Here is a 22,761-nt window from a genome sequence, read left to right as displayed (position 1 = left end):
TATTTTTTTTAAAAAAATTATAAAATATTATAGTTTTTTTTAAAAAAAATCCTAATTTTATATCTTCAACTTTCAATTTGCTATTTTCTTCTTCTATTTCACACACATTTTTTTCTCTCTTTCAATTTTCACATGCTATCAAAATAAGTGGGGTGAGAAAAGTAAAGAGGTACATGTAAAAATTAAAAAAAATGAGAAAAGAAGAGTGAAAAAAAGTATTAAATTAAATGTTGTAGATGTAAAATTAAAAATTAAAAATTAATAATATTTTAGAAATTTAATTATTTTTTTAAAAAGAGGTGTACATTGTACTTATAAAAAAAAGGAGGTATATATATCATGAACCAAATTATTATAGGTCGCGAAGCTCTTCTTCAACTTTACCTTAATGTGTAAACACTTAAATTTGATATTATTGATTAAGTTAAAATAATTATAAGTCTTGACTAGTTAAATTCATGCATTAAGTGGTAATTAGATGCATAATTTGATATAAAAAAAATTTAAGATGCATTTGTTGTGTAAATATTTTTACAAAAAAAACCTTTAAATCAATAATAATTATAATATTATGAACGAAATTAATATATGATATAGTGAAATAGAGATTATGACAAATAACAAAAATATGATAAAATTATTGAATTTTGTAATAATTGATTTGGTATGTTTGGTGAATTGTGCTGAAAAATTACAGTGACCTAAAAGTTAAATTTACTATGACATGGATAAAAGAATGCCAAATATATCATTAAAAATGGGAGCGATCAATATATTTTTTTAATTAATTATTACATTATTTAATAATTTTATATTAAACGTATTCAATTATTAAATTATAACTTTATATTATGTTTATATTAAAATTTATTAAAATTGAATAATAATTAAAAAATAATCAAATTATTTAATTTTAGTATATTTTAAAATGTATATACTATATCATTTTTTATTTATATAAATGAGATATTAAATTAATAAAAAAATTTATTTATATAATATAGGAATAAGTAACTTTTAATCTAATGGTGATTTTTTGAAAAATAATCATTTAGTATAAACTTATTTAACTTTGTGATAATTGATAAAAGTTATATTAATTTAATTAATTTTTATTTGATTGGTTGCGGAAAAATCTTTATACATGCATGAAAAATAAACTCAATTAAAAATAGGTATTTATTGATAAAACGTGGAACATCTGCTACAACTTTATTTTTGGTAGATATAACTCATTTTATTAGTTCTCTTTTTTTTTTTTTTTTGAAAATTTCTACAATATAACCGGTTCATTTTCTAAAATAAATATATCATTTTCTCCTTACAAGAAAATGTTGTTTCCATTGATTTAGTTTGTAATAATTTTTCTTAATGCAAATTATCCATGAAGAAATGAACTTGCTAGTAAATTAATAATTTTGAGAATCAAATTGTATGTGAAATATTTTTAGAACCAGAGTAATATAAAACAAATATTTCAAAAATCAAATTATATTTTTCTTACTTGTGTTGATGTTCAACAGGAAGAATGATTGAGAAAGAGATTAAAGTAAGCTCAAAGAGATGAGAACACAAAATGAGAAAGAAAAAAAATTTCTATTTTTCTTAAGATGATTGAGTTAAATTTTTTTTGGTGTACAATTGATGGTTAGATTAGTTAGTCAGTCTTTCCTCCATTTATATATAAATCAAAGAGTAGCTCATTTGTAACTTCTCGTTCCAATTATTAGTGCAAGTTCTGAAGTCTCTTAAATCTCCATAGCTTCCTCTATAGTTTGAACTCTGCCATGTTTCTCAACTGAAAGCATGATTACTATTTGTTTTTGGCTCCTCTATATTCCTTTTTTATTTATTTTTTATTTCATCCCTAGTAGGGAAATGCCTGGGCTAACACAAGATACACAAAAATTCTGGTGCCTTAAGCTTGAAACTGTCACACAATAGAGAATATGTGACTATACTAGTTTCCAAATTACTTGCATCAAATTATCAAACAACATGCATAAGGTTCAATACTAGGGTGGGTATATGGGTTCAAGTCTGTAGGTCGGGCCGTGAAACTCATAACCCACATAGTTAACGAGTCTATATTTTAAAAATTTGTATCATTATCAAAGAAATCAAGCTCGATTTGCAAAGTCTGTAGATTTTGTGAACTTAATCTGTGAATCTTGCAAGTCAACTTGTTTAAGAGAATTAATTTTTTTTCTTAGCTTTATCTAGATTTTTATCTAGATTTTCTTTTTGGTAATCTTCCTATTTTATTTCTAGTGCCACTTAAAAATGTCAAAAGACAAATTTTCTATATTCATCAGCCTCAATAGCCATTTCTTCAATGCTCCTGTCTTTCCTTTCTTTATCTATCGCAAGTGATCCATGCAACTCCTTCTCCTTTTCATTTATCTGCATCACCCAATAACAAATACCATAACAAAGTCACACTTTTAATCTAGATGCATAAAGCAGATCAATTATTTAAAAAAGTAAAATAAAACCTTCGCATCTTACGTCATCATAAATGTGATCATTGTTCTCATCATCACCACTTTTACAGGGAAGGATATGGATATGAACATGAGGCACTGTTTGCCCTGCTTGAGGTCCATCCTATGGTTCATAAAGATGATTTGGTTAGGTTCAAAATTATAGAAGCATAGCGTGCAGTTGGTGTCTGTTTAGCCTTAGAAATTACATTAAAGGCATGTGACTAATTGACTACAGAATAATACTTGATAGAAACTAAGAAACAAATGGTTAAAGTCTTCTTTAATTGTCTTACTTGGATACCAAATCTAAGTGATGATGCTTTATGGAAGCTCTCTAGCTGTCTACCAAGTTTCTTAGCTATGCTCCATAAATCTATAGTCTCATCATCAGTGAGATCAGCAACGCGCTTGACTTCGCGTTTTGGACAGACAAGCACATGTAGATACTGTTAATAGCCTGTTTGCTTTTACGTTTGAAAACTTGGACGTGATTTTGAGAAGCAACTATTAGTTGCTTTTGCTGCGTTATAACTACAAAATAAGGGAAAACGTGGATCCCAAACGTATTACCAAACACGCACTAAGTTAACCAACTTCAGCTTCAAATGGCTAGCTATGCAAAAATAATTGAGCGTAATTCTTAAGAATCTTAAGCAAGCAACTGTGTGACACCAACATTAAATCAAGTGTGGCAGTTCTTTTGCCCTCTTCATATGAATAATGTGGTCTGTGGATATATGAAGGCCATGTCATATTGATTCTCTAATGAAACTAGTTTAACAACTGCATTTTCACTTATATCGAATGTTGCTATATCTGTAATTAACATATCACAAGGATATTAAAATTTGTCAGTAGTATCCATTATAATTATATAATGGTGTTACATATGCTGATATGTAGACTCATGAAGATGATCCTACATATGCAGTGCCTGTTTTTAGGAGGTTTAGCAATGCCTCGACTTGAATTTTACCCAATTATGAGAATGGATTATCGAACACAGCAAGTATTCTTAATATGATATTAAAAAGGTTATGACCTGCAAATAGAAAAGAGAAGTCAATTAGCAAGTAACATTTTTCAAAGTAGAAATGACTCAAAAGTATTGCTACATATAGAGAATTTTTACATAATTTTTTAATCATTAGTTTTATCTCAAATTAATGCAGGGCTGATTTGATACATTTTTTCATAACTCTATATTAGTTGTTGCTCTTTGTTTTTTGTTGCATATCTAACTTCCTGTTGGATTGGAGAAATTGTCTTTTATTGTTTGTAAAAATGGTTACATAATTGCCACTTCATTTTTACTTTATTTCATGGTTTTTAAAGATTTACTGTTTTCATTGTTTCTTTTAATAATCATATAAAACATGAAAATAAATGAAAATAAAGTTGAAATTTTATAATTATTTGTGAAAGAAGAAATGAAAGCTAATAAAAACATTGTCTCAAACTAAACAAGCCTAACCCTATATATGTATACTGATAGGAACTGAGGGTTAGGGGAATTATGTGTAGAAAACAACTGCTTTAGAAATCAGTTCTGTATTAGAAACTCCAAGAAGACAGTTATGTGTAGAAAATAACTTTTGGTAATTATGTATTAGGAATATATATCTGATAGTTAGGTGTAATTAGGGAGATTTAGACTTTTGTCTTTGGGACAATAAGTATTTTGCTGTACTATGTGTGATTTCAGTGTTTAATATTATCTTTTATTACTTTTTCATTAGGTGTTATATCACATGCACTAAATTGAGTCAAAACCTTCTTTTGTTAGGTTCACAACAGTGCCAACAAATTGTTAAAATCTAAAAAAGAAAATGGAAAAGACAAAAAATTATGCCACTTCGAATATTGAAGATAATAAAGTATGATCGCAAGAGAAGTGAAAACCTAAGAGATAAAGGAGCAGCATACCTGGCACAGCAGGACGCAGGTTGACAAAGGCAAAAGAAAGATTAGTTGTGTGGAACACTGAACTATTGTGTATCTTGTGAGGCCCAAAATCATAGTATTCAACAGCCATCTAACAAAATCTTCATTCTCAATATGCATAAAGAAAATAACAAGGATAATATTTTTGATGATTTTAGTAAGTTGTCTATGAGCAACAGAAGGTAGCAGATTCTATACAATTTGCATTTTGCTTTGAACTTTATAAGTGTAGAAAATCTTTGAGCTTGTTTTCTCCGTCATTTTTTTAAATTTATTCTTACTTACTCCTCTAGTCTTCGCAAAAATGTTTAAAATGTGAATGATTTATCATTAATTATAAGAGTAGTTGATTAAGTCAACATTCAATGATTGTTAAATATATGACAGCTAGCCTCGCAATAAAATAGTTAAATAGAGAGACCTTACTCTTTTTGAAGACATTTTGGCCCGGCCCTGTATTGCGATTTGATGCTGACTCTTAATCTGGGGAGTGGGGACAGATTAGGTTGTTTCAATCTTCCCATAAAACTAAACCAGGAAAATTCTGACAGTAGTAAGTAGTAACAAGGGCCATTGTTGAGCGTGTTAGTAGTCGACTCCAAAGGTTGCACTATGAGGGGTTGTTCCATGTCAGCATTCACTAGTTTCTCTTGGGTCTCAATTCTTGGGGTGCAACTTATATATGTGTTGAGTAACTTCATTTAATGTCAATTGATTTTAAGATGAAATTTAACATGGTATGATAGTTTATAATCTCACATTTGCCTCAATTCTTGGAGTGCAGCTTATATATTTGTTGGGTAACTGCATTTGATGCCAATTGATTTTAAGAAGAAATCTAACCGTTTCAACCTTCAATTATCCAAACAGTTAATTAACTTGTATTCTTCTCTCTCTCTCTCTCTCTCTTTACTTTAATGTTATTTTAATATTTTGTAACATTTTTAATGAAGTGACAATATTTCATTGGATGTTTCCAACACCTCATATTTGAGGTTGTGTCCACAGAAGTCTTGCTTTGCATTTTCAAACTACTTGAACAACTATTTAAAGTGTGTGTATATATCTTGAGAAGTAATCCCAAATTCATACAGACTACCATAATTATATTAAAACTTATGATAAGAATGATTTATAACTCGCTAATACTATAAAAAAAAATTATACTCAGTGCATAATCAGTATTTTAGTCTAATTTTTATTTTATATAATAAAAATTATATAAGTAAAAAACATATTATAATTAAAATTTATGATAAATAAATATTCTTATCATATAAAGGGGAAACTTCAACCAGACAGTATTTTCTTGAGAACTCCTGAATCTGACACAAGATACAATATAAATGCTTGTTATGAAACACAAAATCATCAAATTCTGTTCCCTTATTATTTTCTACATTTTCTTATGATAATCTTCCTATTTTATTTCCAGTGCCACTTAAAAATGTCAGAAGAGAAATTTTCTGTATTCATCAGCCTCAATAGCCATTACTTCAATGCTCCTGTCTTTCCTTTCATTATCCACTGCAAGTGCTTGATGCAACTCCTTCTCCTTTTCATTTATCTGCACCATCCAATAAAGAACAAATACCATAACAAAGTTACAAATTGAATCTAGCTGCATAAAACAAACCAATTGTTTGAAAAAGTAAAATAAAATCTTCCCGTCTTACATCATCATAAATGTCATCATTGTTTTCATAATCACCACTTTTCCGGGGAAGGATATGGATATGAACATGAGGCACTGTTTGCCCTGCTTGAGGTCCATCCTATGTTTATTAAAGATGATTTGGTTAGGAGTTATAGAAGCATATCATGCAGGTGGTGTATGTTTAGTCTTAAACAATTACATTAAAAGAATAATACTTGGTAGAAACCAAAAAGACACATTGTTAAAGTCTTCTTCAATTGTCTTACTTGGATACAAAATGTAAGTGATGATGCCTTATGGAAGCTCTCTAGCTGTCTACCAAGTTTCTTAGCTATGCGCCATAAATCTATAGTCTCAACATCAGTTAGATCAGCAACGCGCTTGACTTTGCGTTTTGGACAGACAAGCACATGTAGATACTCTTAAGTTAACCAAGTTCAGCTTCAAATGGCTAGCTATGCAAAAATAATTGAGCCTAATTCTTAAAACTCTTAAGAAAGCAACTATGAGCCTAATTATTAAGACTCTTAAGCAAGCAACTGTGGATATATGAAGGCCATGTCATATTGATTCTCTAATCAAAAAAGTTAGTTTTACAACTACATTTTCACTTATATCAAATATTGGTGCTATATCAGTAATTAACATATCACAAGGATCTTTAAATTTGTCGATAGTAACCATTGTAATTATAAAATGAAGCTACATATGCTGATATGTAGACTCATGAAGATGATCCTACATATGCAATGCCTTTTTTTTAGCTGTTTTAGCAATGCCTCGATTTGAATTTTACCCAATTATGAAAATGGATTATTGAACACAGCATGTATTCTTAAGATGATATTAAAAAGGATATGACCTGCAAATGGAAAACAGAAGTCAATTAGCAAATTACATTTTTGTAAGTAGAAATGATTCAAAATGTAATACTACATAGAGAATTTTTACATAACTTTTGAATCATTAGTTTTATCTCAAATTTATGCAGGGCTGACTTGATATTCTTTTTCATAACTCTGTATGTTAGTTTTTGCTCATTGCTTCTTGTTGCATATCTAACTTAGTGTCGGATTGGAGATATCGTCTTTTCTTGCTTGTAAAGATGATTACACAATTGCCACATCATTTTTACTTTATTTCATGGTTTTTAAAGATTCACTGTTTTCATTGTCTCTTATAATAACCATAAAAAACAAGAAACAAAATGAAAGTAAAGTTGAAGTTTTATAATTATTTGCAAAAAGAGGAAATGAGTTGAAAGCTAGTAAAAACATTGTCTCAAACTAAACAAGCCTGAACCACTAGGGTTGACCCAGTAGTGGGGGATTGGGATAGTATGCACATAGTTCTAGGTTCAAACCTTTGTAATTCTTATGGGTAAAAAAAAATAACTAAACAGCCTAACATTTCTTCCCAGTATATGCATACCGATAGGAACTGAGAGTTGGGGGCAATTATGTGTAGAAAGTAACTACTTTAGAAATCAGTTCCATATTAGAAACTCCAAGATGACAGTTATGTGTAAAAAATCACTGTTAGTAGTTAGTTTTGTATCAGAAACTGCCCGATGACAATTATTTGTAGAAAATAACTGTTGGTAGTTATGTATTAGAAATATATATCTGATAATAGGATGTGTAAATTAGAGGTGTGTGAAGTTATTTTCAGTTTGCGAGTACAGAATACTTTGTGATTTCAGTGTATAATATTATCTTTTATTACTTTTTATCAATAGGTGTTCTATCACACACAATTGATTCAAAACCTTCTTTTGTTAGTTTCACAACAGTAACTGAATTTATCTCGAGAAGAAAATGGAAAGGGAGAAAAAAAAGATTATGCCACTTTGAATATTGAATAAAACATGATCATATGAGAAGTGATGCATAGAGATAAGGGAGCAGAATACCTTGCACAGCAGGACGCAGGTTTACAAAGGCAAAAGAAATATCAGTTGTATGGAACACTGAACTATGGTGGATCTTGTGAGGCCCAAAATCATAGTATTCAACAGCCATCTAACAAAATCGTTATTCTCAATATGCATAAAGAAAATAACACGGATAATATTTTTGATGATTTTGAGTAGTTGTATTTGTATATTTACCTTAATGGAGTGGGCAAGGGACTGAGGGAGAAAATGATGCACTTGATGAATGTATTAGAAATATGCAGTAACTAGGAGCAATAGAAGGTAGCAGATTCCATACAATTTGCATTTTGCTTTGAATTTATAAGTGTAGAAAATCTATGTGCTTATTTTCTCCGTTATTTTTTATTTTTTATTTTTAAGTTTGTTGTTACTTACTCCTCTAATCTTTGCAAAAATATATAAAAATGTGTGAATGATTTATGATTAACTATATGAGTAGTTGATTAAGTCAACATTTAATGATTGTTAACTGTATGACAGCTAGTCTCGCAATAAAATAGTTAAATAGAGAAACCTTACTCTTTTTGAAAAGAAGCCACTTGACATTTTATTTAGTCATTTACAGTAAGAACACTCGGGTAAACATTTATGTAACTATGTGTTGCAAATTGAAGGATTAAACGTAGGTTTGAAATTAGTTTTACAACTAAAATTAATTCGAATTTAAATCGGTATATAAATTGGTTCTAAGCAACTGGTTTAGCTTCAATACTCATAGATGTTGACTGTTGACCATAAATTATAAAATAGTCTCAAAACTCAAACGAGACTAGAATTATCTATAACTGGACAAAGTGGTTGAGAAAGAAGTAGGTTAATTAAATGATTTGTACACAGAATGAGGAAGCATTTCTTTGCTATGTGCAGAAAAAAGTTGATCAGGAATGTAGAAGGAAAAAAATATAATTATGAAAAGTTTGATTATTATTGACATTTATTTTTTCTAATTACATGGTATTTGACGTTTTTGTTATATATAATAGTTAATGGTTCCAGTAGTATAACTTATAGAAAGGTTCAACTTAAAGTTATGCTTGTTTCCCTTGAGAGAGAGCAAGTAATCTTCTCCTTTCCCTTAAACTTTTATCCAATACCAGGAAACGAGTAAAGCAATAACGAGAAAAGCTGAGGCTAAAGTAAAAAAAGAGACCCAAGTGCTGTTACTTTGAGTTCAACCAAATTTTCATTGTTCCTTGAAACTTCAGTACAATGCTACATGTAACCAAAAATAATAAGCAGTTCCCCTGAAGACTAGAATTTGTGACTTGTATGGTCAAGTGCAACTCAAAAGTTCTAAAATCTAAATTAGCGGAATAAACTTTTTCTGTGGCTACAAGGAAGCGCATTAAAATTGTCTACACTCAAAAAATCTGGTCATGATGCAGACAGAATTCACTTTTTACTCCTAGCAAAAATGTTACAAGAGAAGTTTTTTGTATTCATCAGCCTCTTGACTCATCTCTTCAAGGCTTCTGTCTTTCCTCTCCTTGTCCAAGTCAAGCTTTTGTTTCAATTCCTTCTCCTTCTCATCAATCTGAACCAATGACAAACAGAAGATAAAGACTGCATGTTAATATCAAATTCAAATGAAACAATATTAATATCAACAGCACAGCCATGAGAAAAACTTCATCTTACTGCATCATATATCTCATCATTCTTCTCAAAATCACCACTTTTCCGAGGAAGAACATGAATGTGAACATGAGGTACCGTCTGTCCTGCTTGGGGTCCATCCTAAGGTACAAGAAAGATAACTCGGTTAATTTTGTGAGACACAGTAGCCTATCATGCAGACAGCAGTCTGTGCTCAGTAGAAGTAGGGAAAAATTTTAAGAACATAACTTAGATATAGTTCTCCAATCAAAATTAACACCTCATTTGGGTAACCATTGTTTTTATCTTGCTAAGTATTGTTTTTATCTTGGTAAGTAAAATTGGCAGTAGTTAGTGAGATAAAATTTAATTGGGAAACAGCACCAACACTACCTAAGGTTCAGTGTGTTAGTTTTGTACAATTTTTGGGTACTAAACACTGGCTAAAAAAAATGAATTCCCCGTTAGTATTTGATCATCTCTTCAACAGAGAAATTGCCTAACATCAAATAATTGAGATTACAGATACATTCACATTTCAGCTAGAGCAAAGTAATTACAAAATATTAGACAAGTTGTAACTACGAAACCATTGTCCAGAGAAAAAGTATGATATATCAATAAAGCTCATCATGTTGTTTCTCACATGCTTATTAACTTGGCAAACAAGAACCAGGTAGAAAATAATTGTTAAAACAATTATATCTACCATGAATCTTCATAGAAAAGAACTGAAACAATAATTAAACAGTCGTAAATTTCAGACAAATATTGGACAATAACTTCTTAAACATCTCATATTATCATATTTTTAACTACTACTAATACAGTGGTAACAAATCAAAGTGTCATCTTGATCACATAATGGAATGTAGACATAAGGTAGAGAACCAAAAGGAAATATGAACAGGAAAAACAACACAAACAAAAAAAGTCAGCATCCACCTCATTTGGGTAACCATTGTTTTTATCTTGCTAAGTATTGTTTTTATCTTGGTAAGTAAAATTGGCAGTAGTTAGTGAGATAAAATTTAATTGGGAAACAGCACCAACACTACCTAAGGTTCAGTGTGTTAGTTTTGTACAATTTTTGGGTACTAAACACTGGCTAAAAAAAATGAATTCCCCGTTAGTATTTGATCATCTCTTCAACAGAGAAATTGCCTAACATCAAATAATTGAGATTACAGATACATTCACATTTCAGCTAGAGCAAAGTAATTACAAAATATTAGACAAGTTGTAACTACGAAACCATTGTCCAGAGAAAAAGTATGATATATCAATAAAGCTCATCATGTTGTTTCTCACATGCTTATTAACTTGGAAAACAAGAACCAGGTAGAAAATAATTGTTAAAACAATTATATCTACCATGAATCTTCATAGAAAAGAACTGAAACAATAATTAAACAGTCGTAAATTTCAGACAAATATTGGACAATAACTTCTTAAACATCTCATATTATCATATTTTTAACTACTACTAATACAGTGGTAACAAATCAAAGTGTCATCTTGATCACATAATGGAATGTAGACATAAGGTAGAGAACCAAAAGGAAATATGAACAGGAAAAACAACACAAACAAAAAAAGTCAGCATCCATCTCATTTTTAATTTGGCCAAATATAAAAGGTGAGTGTGTAACCAAAGTCATGATTGCAAGACAAAGAGCACAACTAGAATTGAACAACAAATTATCTTCCAGAAATAAAATGTGTTAAAGTAGAAAGTAAACTCAAATGTAAAAGAAGAAAGAATCTAATCCAAAGTAGTTAGTAAGAGAAATGACTAAATGAGCTGAGCATGCTCCACAACAGTCTTACTTGGATTGCAAAAGTAAGTGACGAAGCCTTATGGTAGATCTCAAGCTGCCTGCCAACTTTTTGTGCAGCGAGCCATAAATCAGAAGTCTCATCAGCAGTGAGATCACCGAAACGTTTAACTTCGCGCTTTGGACAGATGAGCACATGTAAAAACTGTTAAGGCAGACATATACATAGCCTTGTGCAATCAAGCTTACAACTTCATATTATGCAGAATAAAAAAATCTTGCATTGAAAACTCAACGCTCTAGTGATCAACTACAAAACAAATATAAATACCCGGTCTAGTTGTACTTTCAACACTTCCAAACCAACAAATGCACGACAAAATGAATTCCCTAAGCCTATATGGTGTATCAAATAATTAACAACATGGATAATCTATCAACTGTTGAATGCATTCTAGTGACCATGATGAAGCCATAAATCAAATTTGACACTGATAATATAAACAAACCCTATAAGCAAACTCACTAAGATGTCCCTTGCAGTCAAAGACTGGAAGCCCCAAAAATATTGTGCTGGATTACATGGTCTTTGCGCTTGTTACTAAATTTCAACCAAAACAGCGACACACTATGAAATACACCCAATTAAAAGTTTCATCCAGTCATGAACTACAGATAAATTACATCGACACTCTCAGGGATTTTGACAAATTCCCTCCAATACCTCCTCTCCCTTTTCGCCTCATACATTAATCTCCCTTAATTATTTGAAATACATTACACTGACACCCTATGTATATTACAGAAAACCCCTGTTACCAATGAAACACATTATTGATTACAGCGTGTAAAGGGGTTACTGTAAACATTAAAAATAAAAAAGAGGTCATATGTGCAATCTCAAAAAACCTCAGAGGTTTCAATGTAATTTTCTCATAAATAAATAAAACATCAACCATCCCACCCCAGCACTGTGTTATTGAACCCCGTGTAAAGGATATGACCTGCAAATGGACCAAAAACAAGCAAATTATCAACATGGGTGTCTTTTAATCTCAAAAAAGACAGACTTGGTAAACAACGCAGTCAAAAGGCAATTTTTTTTTTGTTACTGTTTTCTGAATAAATTAATTAAAAACAAAAGGGCAATGTAAAAAGAGCAGAATAACGGGTATTTGAAGAATTAGCCGTGATGAAGGGCACTGTTATTTGTTACCAGGGAGAAGAGGACGCAGATTGACCATGGCGTAAGAGAAATGAGTGGTGTAGAACACTTCACTGGGTTTTATCTTGTAAGGCCCAAAAGTGTAGTCTTCTGCAGCCATCTGCGTGAAGAGAAGGAGAGTGTTTAGAGACGGAAAATGGGAATTGGAAGAGGAAAAGAGATGATCGGTGTTCACCTTAATGATGGAGGACGTGATGGGTCGGATTCGCAGCGGTGATGTTGAAGAACGTGGAATCTTCTTGACAATGCACGGCAGAAACACTGTTTGCATCTTCAAACTAATTAACGTTTGTGTATGTCTTAAAATCAAATCACGTATTCGTAGAGATTTACCATAATTATTTAGCTTAATTTTTTATTTTATATAAAAATATAATAATTTAATTTAAAAATAAAAATGAGGATGAACAATTAAAAGAGATAGAAAGTTAAGAAAAATATCTTTAAAATGTTATTGTTGATAATTTTTAAAATAATATTAAATTCGTTCAAAAAAATGATATGATATATATTTTTTCATCAGTAAATGAAAAAGATGTATTATTAAGGACAAGAAGTTATGAAGAAATTTTAAAAAAGAGTAAAAACTAAAAACACTTGTTAGAGAATGGGATCTAATACAATTTATTTCGAAACAACTATTCTAATTTAATATACATGATTACATGATAGGTTTGATTCAGGATAAAACAATTTTTTTTTCTTTTTTTTTTTTGTATAAGGAAAAAAAATAAAGAAGAAAAAAAGGCTAAGCATATTACACCACTGCGACCTCTTTGCCATATAATTCAAGCTCAAAAGTTAGAGTGAAGTTCCAAATGATCTATGTAGTCTTAGTATTTGCCCCCCATTTGGTGATGGTGTCTACAAGGGCATTGAGATCCCTTGGAATCATAGTTCAAGAGGCCTTCTAATTTCTGTTAATAAGATCACAAATGTTATCAATGATATTAGCATGAGAATGCTTTGATCTGATGGTATCATTAGCTTCTTAGGTCGCCCTTGAAGTAAGTTTCTATAATGATATCCTTCAAATTAGGATTCCAACACAGTTGGAGATCATGGTGCCAAGCTAGCAGTTTGGCCTACAAAGGGTCACCACCCTTCCTTGATTGAGCAAAGCTTGAGATTCATCTCCCTACATCATCCCTGATCACACATTCAAATTCCATGAATTCTTTTTTTAGACTTTTTTTTTATAAAAAAAATCTTTGATGTTTTATATTTTTTTTCCCTAAATTTTTTTTTTATGTTTTATTGATTCTAAATAATATCTTTTTTTCACATACAATCCTATTTGACAATTAATTTATTTATTTTTATATAATTACTCTTTTTACATATTTCAAAATAATAATGATAAGTAAACTCGTATTTATGGATAATGTATGAATCTATATCTCAAGTTTGATGAGAAATACATGGTTTAAGTGTATACTAATATAGGTAATATCCAATTTATTAAATTGGATACGAGGATTAGAACGAGTATACACATATTCGTTTGTAATTGTAACCACTTTTAATCTTTAGAAACTTAATTTTTTTTAAATTTTCTTGATATTTATGCAATTCTTACGCTATTTTTAAATTTATGTTAAATTAAATTTAATCAATGTAATTTTATAATTACTACTATATGTTAAAATTCTTATTTTTCAATATTTATTTTTTTAAAAAAATTAATTTTTAAGTAACTATAGAATTGATACAAATATATTTTATACTCGACAGAAATGGAGATGAAAATACAAATTTCATACCTATCAAGTATGGAGATGATGATGTGTATAAAGTATGAAAACAAAGACACAGATAAAAATAAAGACGAAGACGAAAATAGTGAAATTCGTACCATCCTACCCTATTTCATCCTTATTTCAAAATATTAAATAAAAATATTTTACACTTAACATAATATCATTAAATATTTATTAGAGGATGTACAAATTCTTGTTAATTTAAATACATTTTTATAATTTAATTTAGAAAACAAATTGATTTTGTAACAGAATAAAAAAATTCTCTCCAAGGTTCACTTTGCCGACAACTTTTTTTTTTCTTTTTTTATCTTTCCATCTCAATTTTTTTTAATAAATTATTTTTAGTTAAACCTTTTTTAATCAGTCGTATCTTTTTAAATGATAAGACTTGAATTAGACACTTTATTTAAAAAAATCGACATCAGTTTCTCTTCGACGAACAATTTTTTGGTTTTCCATCCCCATTTTTTTTATAAAACACAAATTTTATTTAAAAAAAATATGGAGGTCGTGAGATACAAAAAAAAAAAAAGAATTTGTAGATATGATGGGCCAAACAAAATGACTAGACAAAAAGCCCAATTCAAAAACAAACTCTCTCTCTCTATCCACATTCGTTATCTAGTGAGTGAGGCAGTTCTGGTGTTGCTCCACACACACAACAATGGCGTCCATTGCGGTTATGGCTACCACCACCGACACCAGCAGGTGGTCCATGGCTTCACTGCGTTCTGCTTTGCCCTCTCCCTCTTCCGTTTCCTCTTCATTGCGCTTCCCTTCCTCTTCACCTTCATCTTCTTCTTCAACCAAGCTACGAATTTCCAGAACCAAACCCAAATCCCTTCTCACCTCTTTCACTGGACTTGCCCCTCTTAACCCTCTCTTCCTCTCCGCTCCTTCTTCAGGTACTCTCTAACTGCGTTCCTGTAACTCTTTATCAAATCAAATGCGTTAGGCCTTGTTTGTTTTAGTTTTTCTGTGAAAAAAATACTTTTTTTAGGAGCAACTCTTATCTGCATTTTTTAGAAAGTTACTTTTTTAATTTTTTTTTTTTTTTAATTTCCGAGTTCTTCGTTACAAAAACCATAATAAATGTTGGAATTGGATATCCATAGGTTTATTCCGTTGTATAGCAGAATTCAGGGGATTAGTTAAATTGAGCCTTGTATACAGTTGAATTGAGTCCGTTGTGGAGGGCATTGTTTGTGAGAGAGGAGGGTTCTTCTAAGATATCATAAAATTATGCTTAGGATTCATTGATTACAATTATGAAAGGAGCTTTCGGGATATTGAAGTTGAAAATCTATTACTATTTGGATGTTTAAGCATTGGAATTTTAGTTAATGGTTGTTGATTTGTATGATTTAGGAATTTAGTTAATGTCCTCTGATTTTGTTTTATGTTTTTACAAATAATTGTACAAGAGTTTAATAGGCATGCACTATTAACTAATCACTTTGTGTTCGCTTTGTTTTTTATTTTCAAGGATTTATTTTCTTTGGAGATTTGATTTCAAAGGCAAAATATTTGTTTAATCATTTCGGGAAAAGCCCTAAAGCTGGTGCTAGGAAGGGGGGGGGGGGGGAGGTACAAACAAGTATGGTTTTCCTACTTGTTAGATCAAATGAAGAAATCATACTCTAACATTGCCTTTGAGGTTGTTGTGTGTGAGCTGTGAATGAAATCTGCTTCCCAATTGTATCCATTATACTTTGAAATATAGTAGTCCTGTTCCACTGACTTCACTTCGTGATTTCTTCTTCATGTTACAGAATATACCGGCTTTGATCACACTTTCACCATTGTTGACAATGGTGGTCGAGTCTATGCCATGAGACATGGGAAGCGAGTTCCCAAACTCAACAGGCCCCCTGATCAGCGCCGCGCTCTCATTCGGGGCCTTACAACTCAGCTCCTTAAATATGGTCGCATCAAGACCACCAGAGCAAGGGCCAGTGCAATTAGGAAGTATGTTGATAAAATGATCACTTTAGCAAAGGATGGTTCTCTTCATAAGAGGAGACAAGCCCTTGGGTTCATCTATGAGAAGCAGATTGTTCATGCTTTATTTGCAGAGGTTCCAGACCGTTATGGTGAAAGAAATGGGGGTTATACAAGAATTATAAGAACCCTGCCAAGACGTGGTGATAATGCCCCTATGGCGTACATTGAACTTGTGTAGTAATCACCTTTAATTTGGGTGTAATTATCGGTAATCTCATTGCAATGTTGAGCTTGGCCATGCATCCAGTGGTAACAATGATTCTATAGTTTTTCCTATATTAGTTGTGTTTGTATTATTATGCCTTTTTGACTAGTTTTCAGTTTGCATCTCTTTCTGTACTTATGGACAAACAACCATCTTTGATGTTAAGTGATCATTGCAGAAGGTCATAGATTCACTTATTTTTTAAGATAACGTATGTTTTAAGTGTGTTTGCATTTGTGTTATGTTTTTTTTTTATTCTAATTGTATTATGCTTTGGGACTCTTTCTGTAATTATGGATAAACAATCATCTTTTTTCTCAAGTGATCATCTGTAGAAGGTCATGCATTCACTTATTTTTTAGAGTACAAATGTTAGTGTGTTTCTGGTTAGTACCCGGTTTATCTTTTTTATTTCAAGTGCTCCTCTGAAGAAGGGCATATCCTGCTACATTTTTTGAAGGGTAAAATCCCTAGCAATCTGTGGTAACAAGAACAACATCCAATATAAAGCAGTATCATTTTCTTTGGAGAATTGATTTCAAAGGCAAGCTGTTTATAAGAATTGATTTCAAAGGCAAGCTATTATTTTCAAAGGCAAATCGGGAACGGCCCTAAAGCTGGAATTATACTCTATTAAAATTATAAGAATTATAAGTCTTTTTCGTAAGTTTGAATATATTCTACATCCTCTAAATGAAGTTCTCATAAGCGCGGTAGAAATGCAATTTGATAATTTATAAATGATAATTCAGTTTGAAGGGAATTAATATACATAGGAGGACTGTTACTGATATACTTTTTAAGGATATCCTTTTGAACATTCTCTCTTAAAAGTTTATTCGAAACTATAAAATCATTGGAGTTTATTAAATAAAGAGTGATTGTGATTATTGACGAATTTCAAATAATAATAAAAAATATATTAACAATAGAGTACACGAATGTGGTATTAGTATATCTAAAAATTAATTAAAGTAATAATTTTATTAAAAATTACTTTTCTTAATCTATTAGATCATAAACTAATTTGACTAATTTCACTTGAGGAGAATGAAAATGAACCCTTCATTACATAGATTGTCACAACGTGAGTGTAACATAGCTAACTACTATATCAACTCATCCCGCTAAAAAAATTTACATTTAAAATTTATAAATGTAATAATATTTAGTTTAATTTGAGTCCCTTTGTAGGATCTAAAAACATGTTTTTGTTAAAATATAAGGATTGAAAATTTATTCAATTTTTATAAGAAAAAAATTATTATCAAAATATTTTAAATTAATGACTTGACTAATTTAATCAATAATCAATTGTCCATTATCTTAAGTGAGCAACTGGTTCAAGTCTAATAACATTCATTTTTAGTAGTTGCACAATATTTTAAATTCAATTTTCTGGCCATCATTTTAAAAAGTCACAATGATATAAATTCTATGAAGCAAAATTTTATGTTAAATAATTTAAATTTTATTTAAGAAGTAATTTTTGAATTTTGATTTTTTTTCTTTTAATTTTCTTAAAGATTTAGTTTCTACAATTATCAAATATCATTAAATATTAGTGAGTTACTACAGTACCCTTATAAATTAAGATATTTTGGTACAACCAATTTTTTTTAAATCAATAAAAATGACTTAAAGTGTGAATTTTTTTTTCTTTTCAATTTCACTTTTTTATTTTTATTTTATTTTTTTTTACATTAAGTGATGTGTTATTGATAAAAAAATAATCTAAGTAATTAACTTACTATTTTTTCGTATTAAATATTAATTAAAGTGTTTTAAATGATTTTGTAGAAATTAAAATAACTTAAAAATAATTATAATAAAATTCTATTTACTAAAGTAGAGAAAGATTTTGTAAATTTTTTATCCTAAATTGTCATGACTCATAATATATTAAAAAAAATCCTTAATAAATTCAAACGTGATATATATATATATATATATATATATATATATATATGTATATATATATATTAAGAATTTTAAGAAAATATATATTTAAATAAAAAGGATAAACATCCTAAAAATCAAATTACTCTAAAATATTAAATTTTCACATATTTAAAAAAAATAATTTAAAAATCTTTTAAATATATAAGGATAAGGAAGAATTTTTCTAAATATTAATATATTAAATAAATTTTCAACTTACTATTATGAGAGGTCAATATCTAGTAAATTGACCTGCCAACATTTTCAACTTATTTTATGATTCATGAGGAATTATATTTTTTTTACCAAGATATCTTCGGTGGATATTATGAATTTTTTTTGTTGAACATTTTTATCTTCAATTTTTAATAAATAGTAAATTGTATAGACACCAAGGTGATTTAAATATTAGGAAAGTAACTAGAAAGGCAAGTAACGTAGGTAGATTTAGATAACTAGATAAGGTTGTCGTTGATATCTCCCAACTTGTCCCATTGGCCATTGTCCATGCGTCATTTGCTGCCTTCACTTCTTGTCCTAAGCCCTCAACACAAACACAAGCATTCTTTCTCTTCCTATCTTCTCCCAACTTGAGATTGAGTAACAAGAGAAAGTTTGGAAAAGTTTTGAGGGTAGAAGACCACGATGCTGGGTGTGGCCACTCTTACTTTGGGTTCATCATCCACATTGGTGGCTCAGAACCATGCTCAACAACACACCACCACCACTCTTGCCTCAGCCACTGGAACCAGAAGGCACACTGTTCCTAACAGGACTCACTCCTTGCCCATGAGTTTGGTGTCTCCCACAAACCAAAATTGCACCTTTCTCTCTTCCTTCAGTGGACCAACAACACATGCGCGCCCCTTCACTACAGCTGTTGCTTCTGTGGATTCTGACCAGCTCAATTCATCTGATCCTCCCACCAAGGTCTCTTCCTCTCTTAAACTCCGACCCCACATTGAATTTGTGCTCAAGTTTAGTTATTTATTTATTTATTTATTTTGGTTTAATTACTAGTTTGTTCCTATATTTTCATTAACTTTACCTACTAGTCTTTATAGTTAAAAACGTTTATTTTAGTCTTTATACATACCAATTTTATTCGAATAAACACCAAATTGGTCCCTCAATTTGTAATGCGTTTGTCATATTAGTATCAGAAACTAGAAAATGTAAAATATGTCTTTGAAAGTGTGACTAGAATGTGTTTAGGGACTAAAATGTGACTAGAATAATAATATTGATACATATATTTTGGGACTAAAATGATAATAAGTAGTTAAATTCAAAGACTTATTTCACATTCTAGGGACTTATTTGACAATTTCTTAGTTTCAGGACCAATATGATATTGTATTCCAAATTTAGGGACCAAAGTGAGTGTTTACTCATTTTTGTTCCCTTTTAATCCATGTCGTCTATTTCTATAGGGACAGAGAGATAAAATTTATAAAACTATAAAGACTAAAAGGAAAAGAAAATATATAAGGATTAAAATGAGATATTTTTAATTATAGAGACTAAAAGATAAAGTTGATGAAAATATAGGGAACGAAAGGGTAATTAAATAATTTATTTTTTCAATTTGGTGTCAGTCCTATGTTGTTCTCTATTGAGTGGTGTTACTGTTATCCTTGTCATGAGAGAAAACGGTTGATGATGTAATTTTTTAATTGGGTTTTGATGGTAATTAGTTTATTTTTTGTTTGCTTTGTCTTTGCAGGATGAATCCAACAAGTATTATTTTGTTGTTGCAAATGCAAAGTTTATGTTGGATGAGGAAGAGCATTTCCAAGAGCAATTGTTTGAGAGGCTTCGTCTCTTTGGAGAGCGTAATAAAGAGCAGGATTTCTGGCTTGTCATTGAGCCTAAGTTCTTGGATAAGTTCCCTAACATTACCAAGAGATTAAAGAGACCTGCTGTTGCTCTTGTGTCAACCAATGGTACCTGGATCACGTAAGAACATTCTACAATTGCTTTAAACCCTGTGGGGAGTATACTTGAAAATGTGATGCTTCATTGATGCTTAGATTGGCTGTTATAAACTATGAAAGGAGGGAAATTCTTTCATGTCATATCCAAATTGTGCGTGTGGATGTATTCTTTCATTGTAAGCCATTCTATATAGAACCTCTAGACAAATCTCCACCCACCTATGGTTAACTGCCTAAGCTAAGCCTGTCTAAAGTAGATACCTTTTTATGTGCTTGCATCATGGTGATTCTTACTTCTCAAGCAAGAATTGATCATTTGCTTCTTTTTTAATTTGTCAATCTTGGAGCTGCCAATTGTTAAATGTGAATAAAGGGTTTCTGTTTCCCCCCTTTACTTTCAATGTTTAGGTTCTGCTGATAGGAGCTCCACCCTTTCAAATTATATATGAAACTATGATGTGAGAAAGTAGTGTATGCTGCAATAAAGTCATCAACATAGCATCATGCCAGCTTTTGATGTTTCAGCCACATTGTAACTATGTCCCTGTGTATGTTTTGGACTTTTGGCAGATTCATGAAGTTGAGACTGGACCGAGTTTTATCCGATAGTTTTGAAGCTGAGAGCCTAGAAGAAGCATTAGCTTTCAATCCTACTAATCTGGAGTTTGAGAAGCCTGAAAAATGGGTGGCACCGTATCCTAAATATGAATTTGGGTGGTGGGAACCCTTCTTGCCCCCTGTTCAGAAAGAGGTGAAGCCTTAAGATATTATTTATCCACACTGTTTCAGTGCTTGGTAAATCTTTTTCTCTAATGGTTTTTGCTCAAGTGTAACTGGATGGTAGTTGGAGTTGGCTAAATTTGCATTCAGTTTTGTAATTTTTGGAAGGTAGTATGTTTGTTAAAATTGATGTGTTGTCCTTAGGTTCTAAGTTCTAGGAATTGCATTTTATGCCTCCAAATGAGTTAAGTATAGATATTGTTTGAGATTGACGTAAGATGTCCTATGTTTCTAGAAATGTATGTGAAGGCCCGAAACTTATTACATCTTTTTGTCTTTTGAATAAACTGACTTCTATGGTAAAGAGGTTCTCAAATTTAGATTATTTAATTTAAGGCTTGTGTGTAAGGGCTTCAAAGAACTGTTCATCAAATGAACTTGCCTCAAATGTGCACTTTACACTTTATCCATTGACATCTAAAGGCTTACCTAAAAATTTCAGAGCCTTGTCTGCTAACTATCCAATGCCCTGAAAACACTGAACCTGAATCAGCCTAATCTAGCGGCTTAGTTGATTTACCCTGCTTTTATTTTGGAGCTTGTCCTCCTAATTACAGATACTTGCTGTCCATATTTTTCCTTCTTGCACTTTTTGTGGTTAACAAGGGTTTGATTATCATAGTGTATGGAAATCTGCTGGGGCATAATGTGGTTTGTAGGCATTTTTTTTTGGGGTTGGACATCGTCATCTTAAATGTTTGAATCTAAGAAACTATTGAGGGCAGTGATGCAATTGTGTGATGGAAGGGCTAATTACAACTTTTTTAGCAATTGCTTTTAGCCTCTGTCTTTGCCTAGAGATCCACAAATATCCAACTGCTGATTTTTTCTCCAGAACATCCAACTCCCATAGCTTAATTATGTCTCTTCATGTGTAACTGCACATACTGAATTGGCAAGTAGTAAAATAAACCCCATAATCCACTTTGATACAAATAGTACTAGACGAGAAAGCCAGCTAAGTGCAAGGATATTGGATTTCATGCATAGATGAGCAAAAAGTTTTATTTGAACTTGCACATTTACAAGTAAATCCATCCAGTGGTGTAGAAAGGAATGATCAGATCAGATAATGCTGAAAGAAAATGATCAGATATATGCTGAAAATTTCCGTAGTATAATGCAGTTATGCTTTAAGGGAAAGAAGAACCACTAGGTTTCTTTATAATTCATGGAAGTGGAACATGTTTTCTGTATTTCTTGAAGGTTGTACAATGTAAAATCGTCCCCTTAATTCATTTCTTCCACAAGTCTGTGTCATACATCAAGTAGTCATGGTTTTTTTTTTTTTTTTTTTCCTAGACATTGCTGGTCACCTTCCCCAACCTTAGACTAGATTCTGCTGATGGATCAGGCTTCTTTCTGCGAACCAATATTGGACCTATTTCTGCCGGCAAGAGGGGATGGAAAATTAAATTAAATAATATACCGAAAGCAACTACAATATGATAATTGATAATTTATATGAGATTATTTGGATAAACTTTTTCAGAAATACTTTAGAAGAGA

At 30.8% G+C, this 22,761-nt stretch overlaps 4 protein-coding genes and 1 pseudogene across 6 annotated transcripts; 2 read left to right on the top strand and 3 right to left on the bottom strand.

The window, feature by feature from the left end:
- Nucleotides 1–1,235: 1,235 nt before the first annotated feature.
- On the bottom strand, nucleotides 1,236–5,559 carry LOC109789177 (bifunctional bis(5'-adenosyl)-triphosphatase/adenylylsulfatase FHIT-like; annotated as a pseudogene). Its single transcript, XR_014432646.1, has 4 exons — nucleotides 4,420–5,559; nucleotides 2,780–2,950; nucleotides 2,509–2,607; nucleotides 1,236–2,403 (listed from the first exon to the last, which is right to left on the bottom strand). The product of XR_014432646.1 is annotated as a bifunctional bis(5'-adenosyl)-triphosphatase/adenylylsulfatase FHIT-like (transcript).
- A 120-nt stretch (nucleotides 5,560–5,679) lies between these two features.
- On the bottom strand, nucleotides 5,680–8,357 carry LOC109789188 (bifunctional bis(5'-adenosyl)-triphosphatase/adenylylsulfatase FHIT). Of its 2 annotated transcripts, none has more exons than XM_020348089.3 (5): nucleotides 8,198–8,357; nucleotides 7,998–8,108; nucleotides 6,354–6,500; nucleotides 6,107–6,205; nucleotides 5,680–5,997 (listed from the first exon to the last, which is right to left on the bottom strand). In XM_020348089.3, exons 2-5 carry the CDS (start codon nucleotides 8,106–8,108, stop codon nucleotides 5,881–5,883), a joined length of 474 nt encoding a protein of 157 aa, XP_020203678.1. In that variant the 5' UTR covers nucleotides 8,198–8,357; the 3' UTR covers nucleotides 5,680–5,880. The 2 variants fall into 2 exon arrangements, with proteins under 2 accessions (XP_020203678.1, XP_020203679.1); XM_020348090.3 differs by having other exon boundaries at nucleotides 6,354–6,433; nucleotides 8,000–8,108.
- Nucleotides 8,358–9,187: 830 nt separating this feature from the next.
- FHIT (FRAGILE HISTIDINE TRIAD) lies at nucleotides 9,188–12,956 on the bottom strand. Its single transcript, XM_020348080.3, has 5 exons — nucleotides 12,798–12,956; nucleotides 12,612–12,722; nucleotides 11,450–11,596; nucleotides 9,662–9,760; nucleotides 9,188–9,557 (listed from the first exon to the last, which is right to left on the bottom strand). The coding sequence occupies exons 1-5, from the start codon at nucleotides 12,891–12,893 to the stop codon at nucleotides 9,441–9,443; spliced, it is 570 nt and encodes a 189-aa protein (XP_020203669.1). The 5' UTR covers nucleotides 12,894–12,956; the 3' UTR covers nucleotides 9,188–9,440.
- Nucleotides 12,957–14,980: 2,024 nt separating this feature from the next.
- LOC109789186 (Ribosomal protein L17 family protein) lies at nucleotides 14,981–16,915 on the top strand. Its single transcript, XM_020348084.3, has 2 exons — nucleotides 14,981–15,290; nucleotides 16,158–16,915. Exons 1-2 carry the CDS (start codon nucleotides 15,050–15,052, stop codon nucleotides 16,565–16,567), a joined length of 651 nt encoding a protein of 216 aa, XP_020203673.1. The 5' UTR covers nucleotides 14,981–15,049; the 3' UTR covers nucleotides 16,568–16,915.
- A 2,100-nt stretch (nucleotides 16,916–19,015) lies between these two features.
- EMB3143 (YCF54) lies at nucleotides 19,016–21,556 on the top strand. Its single transcript, XM_020348081.3, has 3 exons — nucleotides 19,016–19,465; nucleotides 20,262–20,494; nucleotides 21,043–21,556. The coding sequence occupies exons 1-3, from the start codon at nucleotides 19,181–19,183 to the stop codon at nucleotides 21,233–21,235; spliced, it is 711 nt and encodes a 236-aa protein (XP_020203670.2). The 5' UTR covers nucleotides 19,016–19,180; the 3' UTR covers nucleotides 21,236–21,556.
- The last annotated feature ends 1,205 nt before the right edge of the window (nucleotides 21,557–22,761 follow it).

The sequence above is a fragment of the Cajanus cajan genome, chromosome 3 (assembly GCF_000230855.2).
Source record: "Cajanus cajan strain Asha chromosome 3, NIPB_CcT2T_4, whole genome shotgun sequence".
In the NCBI taxonomy this organism is placed as follows: Eukaryota; Viridiplantae; Streptophyta; class Magnoliopsida; order Fabales; family Fabaceae; genus Cajanus; species Cajanus cajan.
Note: the sequence above shows the minus strand (reverse complement) of the source record. Positions and strands in the feature narration are given on the sequence as shown.